The sequence below is a fragment of the Dermacentor silvarum genome, chromosome 1 (assembly GCF_013339745.2).
Source record: "Dermacentor silvarum isolate Dsil-2018 chromosome 1, BIME_Dsil_1.4, whole genome shotgun sequence".
In the NCBI taxonomy this organism is placed as follows: Eukaryota; Metazoa; Arthropoda; class Arachnida; order Ixodida; family Ixodidae; genus Dermacentor; species Dermacentor silvarum.
The window spans coordinates 364,832,667-364,844,288 of NC_051154.1; the positions used below are offsets into that span (position 1 = coordinate 364,832,667).

An 11,622-nucleotide genomic window follows, 5' to 3' on the forward strand; every position below is an offset into this window, starting at 1 on the left:
GTGCTACTTTCACACTTTCGTTCCTGGGCGCTTCCGTTTGGGTTGGTAATTTACAGCGAATCATGTCTGCATGTGGAAAAAAACTGTCACGGTGTTTGTCAAGGCCTTGACACTCTGTGAGGTTTTGGGCGCGAATGTGGCGGCCGCATTCTGAAACAACAAATGCGCAACAAATGAAGCAACAAAACAAATGCGGCAGCCGCATTTTAGATGAAGGCGAAAATGCTCGAGGCCCGTTTACTTAGATTTAGGTGCACGTTAAAGTCTCCAGGTGGTCGAAATTTCCGGTATACATTTCCACCGCTTCCCTTCAGGTGCCGGTTAGGCCGCGTTCGCGTAGGAACTTGGTCTCGAAGCTGGCGGAAGCGGCAAAATCTTGCAAAAATCCGCCCGCCTAGGCGGCAAAACAGGCAGAAAAACAGGCGGCGAGCCAAATTGGTCTCGGACCGATTTTTTCGCCATGGCGAAGCGGAAACGAAGTCGTTCTGCTCGACCGGAAGCTACACTAGCATGTAAACTTCAGGTCGTAACATTGAACATGGCACCAAACGTGTAGGCTGCAATGCTGATCGACGCGATCAAGAACCACCCCTTGCTCTACGACAAGAGAAGTACTAAAACGTACTGTCAGCAATACTCGCGATAGTATTCAACGTCGCGCGACTGGAGGCGCGGCAACGAAGCCAACGGAGTCGCGTGACCCAACTTCTCGCGCTTTTGCAAAGCCAGGCGAACCCACCACCGCCGTTTCCGAGGTTTTCTTGTCTTCCGTTTATTCATTGTCTATTTCTAGAAAACAAGTAGGTAGAAGTATAAAAGCCATTTCTTCTTCCACTTCCATGACAGACAATAGTTAGGCAGATTCCTCGTTGGCGCTCCATAATTCTCCTCGCACGTGCACGGTATGTTGCAGAAGTCGCGGGGTGCTTTTCTCGTCGCGACGATAGATTGGGAGCGTAGGTCTCACGAAGGACGCGCAGGCTTTGGCGAGCCTCAACACAAAGGGCCAGCCCGGGTTTTAGCTTTGGTGTTCCCGTTGCCACTTTCGTGTCCTGGAGGCGCCGAAAATAATACGAATTGATGAAATGTTATTACAACTTGTAAATAAAAGCTATTAAAGAAATGTAATCACGCCTAGGCAGCAACCTGTGACACAGCGCTACCGCGCCCGTGTGAAGAGAATTACAGAACGCCAACGAGGTATTTACCGAAGGTCGCAGATGACAGGCGAAATTGCGCAAGATGATCACTTTTGATGACGGGTGGGTCAGTGAATGAACATACCGCTCGAAATAATATGATAATGAGCACCACCACGCCGACAAACGTACGCAGACTAGATGGATGTGGACGAAAGCGGCAGCGGCGGCCGCGGTGGTAGCAAAACAAATGTGAACTTGGACATGCGCGGAAAAGATTTTGCGGCCGCTTTGGCCTTTCCGGCCGCTTTGGCCTCTCCACCCGCTTGCCGCTTCCCAACTGTGAACGTAGCCATAGTCTGCAGCGCAGAACGTCTCTCGTTTGCGATTGCGCCCCTACGGAAGGCTGGTAGTTACTGTTGTGTTGCTGAATCCCCAACCAGCAATTGCGAAAGGCTGGTAGTTGCTGTTGTGTTGTGGAATCCCAAACCAGCAATGTGCCCACCAAAGGGTTGATGCCAGCAGTGAAATTCCACCGACTCGCAACAGAATGCACGAAACAGACAGCCGACAAGCATGGATTACATGTGCGCAGTACAGCGTAAGTAAACTCTTGTTGCAGGCGCTGACAGTTCTCGTCGGAGTTCACGCGTGCTGAGAAATTGATTATCTGCACTATGCACTGAACAAGACCGGAGTTCATTCCTGCATCACTAGTACACCAATCAGTCGAGATTCTGTGAGGTACAAGGCCGCTTCCTGTTTGCACCGGCCTAAGTGAAGCAGAAATGACTCGCACGCACTACTTAAAATGCGTACACATGCCATGACGTAAAGGCAAATGACGGCTGCACGCTCGCACACAGCGGAAGACACAGCAGCCCATGCACTTGCCACAGGAAATGCAAGGCGACGAAAGCTTCGTAAAAAAAGCATTACTCGTTTTTGCGCGTATTTAAGTTTTCTAGCGCAAAGACGCAGCGAACAAGCTATTGCTATGGGAGTAGGTATAGCCTGGTAACACGTGCATTTTCACATGTATAGCCGTCCTTGACCTGTGAAACGCACTTCGCCCCGACGAGGACGACGCCATCCACGCTTAACGGAGATTAACAATTAATGATGTCTTCTCCGATCGGGCGGGTCGTCTCAATGATGCGTTTTCGAAGACTGGTCCATTCAGTGGCGCGATGAGAGACGGTTGCTGCAAACGCCCACTGTACCTGTCGTACTTACTGTATTTTACTGAGCTTACATTACTTTTTACTTAATTTCTTGACAAGCACACACTAGAGCACTGCACGGGCCGATTTTTTCAGCCCGGGCCCGGCCCGGGCCCGTTATTACGTTGGGTGGCCCGCCTGAGCCCGATCAAAACTTTTATGGCGAGACCCGGGCCCGGCCCGGGCCCGGACATAATCTACGTTACCCGCCCGGCCCGGCCGGCCACCCCTTTACCTTAGGCCCGAGCCCGGCCCGAGCCCGACTCTAAACTGGCCCGAACCCGGCCCGAGACCGAAAAATAATGTTTTTCAGAGTTGAGTCGCCCGAGAATAACTCACTGCACGTTACATGCACACCACCAGAAAGCCTGAGCCCGGCCCGGGCCCGGGTCAAAAAGCACACGCCGTGTCCGAGCCCAGCCCGAGCCCGTGAAAAAACAGTTCGGCCCGGCCCGGCCCACGGGCCCGGGCTTTCGGGTAAGCCCGAGCCCGTGCAGTGCTCTAGCACACACACACGCGAGGGGGGAGGGGGGGTCCCATGTCTTTGATATACATACATAGAGGGTGCTTAAACTACCGATATTTATTATCGATCACGTCACGTAGAGGAAAGCGGACGCTTGCCCCCCCCCCCCGGTCGGGCCGATGAACCCCCCCCGAAAAAAATTTCTGGCTACGCCCCTGGCACTGAGTGCTGGTACAGTCAAACCTCGTTAATACGTACCCGCTTAATGTGTAAGTCCGGTTTAAACGTAGTCGCGAAGATTCCCCCACCCGGTCCCCATTGTACCCCATGTATTGGCTGACCGCTTAAGCCGTAGTCGCTTGTTGCATTACATACGGTTAGTACGTACCATTTTCTTTGTTTTTATATGTTCACGGGCAGAAAATCGCCAAAATTTCAGTGGCGACGACAGGAGTTGCCGATCGAAGCACGCAAAAGCATGGCCTTCGAGATTGGTAAACTACAATTGTCAGCGTAGTGACGTCACAACATGGCCACGTCGACGTATTTTTTGTTCGTACGGTTGTTGCCGATCAAAGGGCGCAAAAGCGTGGCCTTCGAGATTAGCTTCTGGTAGCCCGCAGGAGCTGAGGGTAGGGGAATTCGCTGTCACTTTGGAATCCAATCCAAGCATCGTAACGGCTCAAACGCCACGTTTCTTTATTCTTTTCTTTCATTCTCCCGTGTCCACCAGTGCTAACGGCAGTGGTGGTGTGCTTTTGCGTAGTGTTGTGTGCTTTTACAACGTTCTTTTGCGCGGTGTGTCCTTTTTTTTGCATTGTTTGGTGCGCGTATTGTGCGATTTAATTTGCACGTGAAGGCTGTTATGCCGTATCACGTTTGAGTGTAAAGGAAAAACTGGAAATCATTCGCACCATTGAAAATGGAGCGAAGAAATCTGCGGTAGCCCGTGAGAAGAACTTGCCTCTGACGACTGTGTGCGGAATATGGAACGCTCGCGAAAAGTTGTGGGGCGGCTCAGGCAGCAATCTGAAGAGGTGCCGCATCAGAGACTCTGCTTTTCCCGAAGTAGAAAAGGCCCTGCTGCTTTGGTTGAAGAAGGCGCGTAGCATGAACCTGCCAGTCAGTGGACCCCTTCTGGCTGAGAAAGCGCTAACTTTCGCAGCTCAGCTGAATTGCACCGGTTTTGCCTGCAGCAATGGCTGGTTGTCGAGATTTAAAGCTCGCTACAGCATAGTGGGGAAAGCTGTTTGCGGTGAGGCTGCTGCAGCGGACAAAGAAGGCGCTGATGAGTGGCAGCACAACGAATTGCAGGAAGCCTTGGCAGCCTACGATGCCGCCGACATTTTCAATTTTGATGAGTCGGCACTTTTCTACTGCCTGCTTCCGGACAGGACATTGGCATTTAAGAATGAAAAGTGCACCGGCGGGAAACATGCCAAAAATCGGGTATCGGTCGCTTTCGGCGTCAACATGACCGGTAGTGAGAAGCTGCCACTGATGGTGATCGGCAGGTACGGAAAACCGCGTTGCTTCAAAGGCGCCCGTTTGCCATCCGATGTCATTTACAAGCACAACAAAAAGGCGTGGATGACTGCTCAGCTGTTCGAGGAGTATGTGCGCCAGCTGGACCGCCGTTTTGCTGCCAAGAAAATGAATGTCCTGATCGTTCTCGACAATGCGTCGGCGCATGTCGATTTGGACAACCTGACGGCAATTAAGCTGCTCTTTTTGCCCCGAACACGACAGCGCTCGCCCAGCCCCTCGATCAGGGCATCATCCGCTCAGTGAAGCAGACGTACCGCAAAAATCTGCTACGGAGGATGTTGCTCGTTATGGATAGCGGCAAAACGTACACCATAGACCTACTGGGCGCTGTACACCTACTCGCGCACTCATGGAGGGAGGTCCAGCCAGCAACAATACAGAATTGTTTCACGCGAGCGCAATTCAAAATACTTGAAGGCGACGACGACGCGGACGGTGAAGACGCCGAGGACTGCGAGAACCTTTTGGTTGAAGTGCTCGAGCGGCAAGGTGCAGCAGATGAGGAGGTGAACTTCGGCACCTTCCGAGATGTCGACGGCGACGTGACCACCTCCCCGGACTTTTCAGACAGCGACATTGTTGCTGCCGTCGCACCTCGTCCAGCTTCAAGCGAAAGTGAGGAGGACAGCGATGTCGAAGTGGACGACGGCCCTTCACTATCCGACGCGGCGCGTGCTGTGGCAGTGATGCGAGCGTTCGCAGAGAAGCGAGGCCTAATGGACAAACTGGCTGCTGGACTTGCTGACTTCGAAGATGCCGTCGTCGCGGCGAGGCCACCACGGCGGCAAGTGAAAATAACTGACTTTTTGCTGCCTGCCAGTGAATAAAGCTAGCGTGCCTGTGTGTGCGTGAGAGTGTGTTTGTGGGGATCGTGGCGTTCTTTTCTGGCTGGTAAGTAGCCGCTAAACCGGCACTGACGGTTAATTCGTACATCGCTTAGTGCGTACCCAAACGTCATTCCCGGCCAACTACGTATTAACGAGGTTTGACTGTAGTTTCGTAATCGCTGTGCTTTCGACGCTTAGTTCGCATTGAAGCGAGACGCAGCATGAAGGTCAGTTCACTTGTTGCTGCTGCCGCACCGAGCAGCATCTGTGTCCTTTCCCAAAGCAAGTAAAACCGTGCTATCGCTCGACAAATTTGGTTTAATTAACCGCGTTGAACCATGGGAATTGTTTTGTAAACGAAATACGTGAAAGTGGATGAGCTGCTTATGCAAGTAAAATGGTGTGGTGTAGCATTCCAAATTTGTTGTTGCAACGTAAGAAAATGAAAGCACTAATCCATAGTTAGTCCTTATAGGTGGTACGTATAGTAAATCAGTGAAAGTGAAAGAGCGCATGTAATGATGTAAATAGACCCTTTTTTTAACCAAATGGATGCAAAAAAAATGCATACAAGAAAATATGGTGGTAGCTGTGACATCTTTTCATCCTTTCGTGGCAGCGCCATATACCAAAGGGGTACTTGCTTTGGGCTTACTCATTGGGCCTGAAGATTGAGAAACAGCCAAGTCAGTGTGGTCTAAAGAACAATGCATTGTCCAGAGAGGAGCCCGGCTGCAGTACACGCTTCATCCATGATGGCACTGGCATACTTAGATAGTCATCATAGATGAGTTCAAATTTTTTAATGCCTCTGACCGCCTAGATTGTTATGTCCTTGAGATTTTCACTAACTTTAAGCTTCACAGGTTGGCAGGTATGCTGTTGTGAGTTTTCATTGGCTCAGAGGCAAAGCTAGTACATGGTACACCTACTGCGCAATTTTTTACAGCAAGAGGCTTACAAACAGAGGGTCACTGAGCTGGAAGCGGTAACGAAGAAACGGGCTGAGCAGCAACGTCATCGCGACAACCTGCGCAAGGCGCGTCTGAACGAGTTCATGAAGGGATTTGGCATCATCAACAGCAAGCTGAAGGAGACGTACCAGATGCTCACTCTGGGAGGTGATGCAGAGCTCGAGCTGGTTGACTCGCTCGACCCGTTCACCGAAGGCATAGTCTTCAGGTGGGTCTCTGTTGTGTTGTTTCTCTGAGTGGTCTTCACAAAAGAGCTTCTGTTTTGCCTATAGTTTCGGCGACTGCTTTTTGAAACATTGCAATTTCACACAGTTTGCAAAGCAGTTATGGCAATAGCTGGTGCAGTGTTATGCATGTATGATGAGATTTCAAGTGGTTTGGGTCGTAGAGTTTCTTACTAAAATTACAAGCGGACATCTGGCACTGTGATCGTTCAGCTAGCTTGGAAATGGACATTTGTGAAATTCCGGTTAGAACTAGGTAGTTTCCAGTGATCCATAGCAACAAGTATACACAATACAGTAAAACGCCGCTGTTTCGTTCCCGGGTGCTACGTTTTCTCGGCTCTTACATTGTTTTCGGCCAGTCCCGCCATAGCCCCCATGAGGCCCAATGCATTGGGAACCCGGCTGTTGCGTCGCAACTGTGGGACCATTCCCGCATAATGTGTTGCGAACTGCCGCTCAGCGCCAGCCCAAGCGGCCATGTTGACTTTTCATGTCGCTTGGCTTGGTAGCTTGACGATGGGATTGGCTGCCCAAAGTGCCGGGGCAACATCTATGACGTATTTTCAGTTTCCACTAGCAAAAGCATGGCCTTAGAGATCCCTATTTGCTATCTCAAGATGGTGTCTATGACGCGTTGGGGCCCTAAAATTTTTTGGGGCCATAGCTGTACCGTATAAAGTCCAAGGGCGATAACGCCGTCGCCGCACGCCCTATGCTTTATGTGCGAATGAAGGCGTGTGAGGGTCAGTCAACGATTGCAGTTCAATCCCGCACGCACGAAGCAGGAAGGCGGGGCGGAAGCGTGCTTCTTCTGTCGCCCGCGGGGCACGGGGGGAAGAAAGGGGAGAGGGGTTACTCCGGTACCGTATCTTGAAAGCGATCTGCGATGTGGAAAAAGTGTGCGCCTGCACGGCATTGTACTTTGGCATCAACTGCGTACTGCGCCGCCGCACACGACTGGCGCGGGCCGTATCTTGAACGTGATCTGCGTTGAGGGCAGAATCTAGGCTGTGTAGGTGCGTCGGCAGTTCGTAGCTCTTTGCGTGCCGTGTGTTCTCGGCACTCAGTTTGCATTGAAGCGATAGACAGCACGAAGGTCACTTCCCTCGCTGCTGCTGCGGCGCTTCCTCACACCAGCGTTTTGATATCGAGTGTCCGCGCTCATCAAGTGTGATGTGTTCATGTTTGCCTGTGCGTGCTGACAACATGCTTGTTAATATAGTTAATAAGCGAATGTTTCTAAGTTTATAGGGGCGATAAAACTACTATTCTTACTTTAAATACATATATCTGTCTACTAATTAGCTATCGCAATCGATGCTTCAGCTCTCGTGCGAAACTGCAACTTTTTTTTCGAAACGTAAGAATTCAAATGAAATTGTGTGCAGCTCAACACTACTCTCATTTCTCAATTTTTCCAGTTTCCTGACTCTTACATTTTGTTGTTTTTGTTTTTTTTACGGTCCCATCAAAAACGTATCAGCGGGATTCTACTGTGTACCAACTGCTACAAGTGTTTTAACTACAATTTTTCACATTAGTTTTCACTTTCGCTTTGCTTAGTGTCCTCATGCAGCATTGCATTTTCCACAGGAGTCATTGGACCAGAAAGTGTGTAATATTTCTTGTAACTGCAGTTGCAGTTAAAAAGGGGGGGGGGTTTAGTGTTCACTTTCACTACACTGCTATAACAAAATCATCTCCAACAGTGTGCGGCCCCCAAAGAAGTCTTGGAAGAACATATCCAACTTGTCGGGAGGTGAGAAAACACTGAGCTCTCTGGCACTTGTATTTGCTCTGCATTACTACAAGCCAGCACCCTTCTATGTGATGGACGAGATTGACGCTGCGCTGGACATCAGGAATGTGTCAATCGTCGGGTACTATATCAAGGTATGTCTCGCACTGCCTCTTGCAAGCTCATCTAACTAGAATTCTTATTTTTATCGGTCTTGTGGTATGTAGGCTGGGTTGGCCAGATTAAGGGCATACTTATAGTGAAACGCTGTAGACATGTGCCTTTGTCATTGTGTAGCTCTGCATTTGCAAAGAGTGTAGGTGTGATAAGCATTAGTCTAATATAATCAGTTAACAGTGAATAAATAAATGACATGTAGAACTTATGTGCAAGCACGAGGGCTTCCTTCGTGCATGGTCTCACTGATAGAATCTACTTGCGGAATGAAAAAAAATGTCTCCTTTGGCTATCGTCGCCATTGCATGTCATAGTTTCAGTGAATTCATGCCACACGTGTACGCTGTCATATTTTAAGACACCTTTTTGACTGCTTTATCATGAGACTAAACTTGAGAAACTCTTGTGTCGTGCAACAAAGCACACTTTCTAAATGGCGCTTGAAGTTCAGCTTCAAGTTTACTGGACGAGTAGATCTGCCAACTTCCCTGAGGCAATTGGCAAAAGTGTTGATCTTGAAAACTCGCTACAATGGTCCTTGCATTCCAAACTACTGAAGCTGAAGCACCCATTGAAAAGTGAAGTTAGGTGCAAAAGTCTAGATCATGGTATTGGCAAAAAAAATTAATTTCTTCTAGCACAGCAGTGCAGCATGGAATTGTCTGAATGTATTACATTGGTCGAACAAGTACACTGTACAATTGATTTTGGTCTGCATTCTTAAGACTTCGAATGAGAAATTTTTTCGTGGCTTCTGTGGTCTTCAGACTTCTGCGCACATATGTACCTTTTATACAAGGAGCCAAATTAAAAAATTAAACATTGTTTGACACATATACATGTGCTGTAGGCAGATAATTTATTAGTAATGAAAAACAAGCCAAGTTCAAGTAATGATATATTTGACTGGTCTCTTAAATGCTATCGTGGTGAGGTAAGAGGTTTTCAAATAAAATTACTGGAGCGAAGATAATGTGCCAAAGGTGAAGCCAGTCCACTGCCGTCTTACCGTAGGCACAAAGAACTGTTAATGTATTGTGGAGAATATAGGAAGCGCTTTCATCCTACATCGTGCAGGTTCAAGATTTTGTATTGTGGATTTGGCTCAACGTGCATCTTTGTGTCGCTTGTCTTAGATTAAAACTTGAATCACAGGGAATTTTATGGGAGATGATATCAGAAATTTGCCGAAGGTAATATTTAGCCAGAAACAAGAACCTTTTCAATTATATATCCCATCATTTACAAAACCCAACTTCAACTGTGAACGGACTACTGCTGCTGCAGCTCTTTTACAGAGGTTATGTAGAGGTGAGCTTTACCTCTGCTGGTAAGAAGCTACAGGGACTGCCACTCCAGCAACCTTATCTTAAAACCTCTTTGTGATTTACATTTGGCTCTTCAAAATTGAGCGCTTGGGATACATTCGCCTGGTTCATTAGAGTGCTGCACTTCAGTTTGGAGCGCTGTAAAGTGTTCACAGCTTCGAGCTGCGAGTGTGACTGAGATCCGACAGAATTTAGATCACGTGGCTCCTTTAATTACTCTGGAAGCAGCTGAACATATGGCTCGTGCAAGCTTTCTCTGGTTCAAATGTAGAGAAGCCTTTGCGACCTACAAACCAAATCAGAGCATGGTAGGAACGAGTTGAATTATGTATACCATAAGCAACCTCCTTGGAATCTCGTGTAGTGAAATGCTGCATGGCTTGCCCCAGACGTTTCACCGTTTTTTGTCTGCTTGCATTTTCAGGAGCAAACAAGAAATGCGCAGTTCATCATCATATCATTGAGGAACAACATGTTCGAACTGTCCGATCGCCTGATTGGTATTTATAAGGTGCACAACTGCACCAACTCGTGCACCATCAACCCACGGCACCTTGTAGAGGTTAAAGCGGAACCTGAAGAGCAACAACCACCTGAAGAACAACCTGAAGAGCCACAGCCAGAAAATTGTGTTGACTAACGTTACTGCATGAATTGATTCATATAATTGTATATGTAAATTTTTAACTTATATTTGAATCACCTTTAAGCTCATTGAACTCTCTAATTATTACCTATGAGCACTTTGTCATTGGAGAATTTTACTTTTTATTTCATGATCGGTGGTTGTTATATCCACTTAAGGCATTTTTAATTGTGCAAGCACGTGTACAAATGCGATTTAATAAAGGAAACACTTCTTTTGGATATAACAGTTGCATATGCAATCAACAATGCATAGGCGGTGCCCATGCACAACATCACTTAGACAACGCCAATGATTTCTTGGCTACTTGCAGTGTCTGGTCGCACATATTATTTCCTTGTTGTGCAAATACTGTTGGGTGTATCTGGGTTTGCTTGTGCCAATAACAACATGAATGCTGAACTTCTCATTCAGCAGAAAAAAAAACTGTTTTTGCACTGAATTTCAGCTCCTGAACAAGGTATCCCACTTCATTGACCACCCATATGTGTGTTGACCACAGTATGTAAAAATGGTGGCTTATGAGATTGGGTTGCATCATGCGTTGTGCCGACTACAGCGCTCCAGTATGTCAGAGGCCATTCAAAACTCAGTACTTAAATTGTGGCACCATATTGAGTTGGAAAGCAGCTGGTGAAAGTCAAATATTTGTGCATTGCTTCCTGACAAGTTGTACTACTGGAGCACACCAAACAACAACTCGCAGCCACTTATACATTTTACTCAGATTTCATTTGCTACTTTTTTTCATTTTGCCTGCCAAGGGGTTTCATCGTATGACAACGTCAAAAGCCATGGTGCGATTTATAGTACATCACCTAGTTCTCTTTCTGGGAAGGCTATAGTGTTTTAGCATTTGGGTAAATTATGCATCTCCAAAATTGTGAGGCAGATATGTGTTACAAGTAATGCTGGGCCTGTGACAACAAACGAGTCTTGAGTCATTCACCCATAGTTGTGCCATGTAATGGATGTGGCCCTGAAGGTATAAGTACAAGAGCAGTTTGTTGGAATAGTAGGTGCCACTGTGGGACTTCCGTTCACCACTTTTGAAAAGGATGACTCAAGATGCCCTTCGTAATTTGTCACTTTTGGATGCCTAGTTGCATAGCACGCTGCTGTAAGATTGCATGTCATAGAAGGCTGTGCTTATGTGCAATTTCGTTCTAGAAAATTGCACCATAGAAGAAACATGGATGCAAAAACACAACACACACACACGTCATGTTACCATGGCTTTCCGTGTCACATGTTTTTTCTGTGGCACCATGTTCCAGAATGAACCAATACCAACTCGTGTAGCCATCAGCTCTTAAGTGCACTTTATGA

At 47.7% G+C, this 11,622-nt stretch overlaps 1 protein-coding gene across 1 annotated transcript in view; it reads left to right on the forward strand.

The window, feature by feature from the left end:
- Positions 1–10,424, forward strand: part of LOC119445196 (structural maintenance of chromosomes protein 4) — a 106,474-nt gene extending 96,050 nt beyond the window's left edge. The window contains exons 23-25 of the mRNA XM_049662942.1: positions 6,153–6,385; positions 8,114–8,297; positions 10,072–10,424. Coding sequence (XP_049518899.1) covers positions 6,153–6,385; positions 8,114–8,297; positions 10,072–10,287 — 633 coding nt within the window. The 3' untranslated portion in view covers positions 10,288–10,424. The remainder of the gene's footprint in view (positions 1–6,152; positions 6,386–8,113; positions 8,298–10,071) is intronic.
- Positions 10,425–11,622: the final 1,198 nt, after the last annotated feature.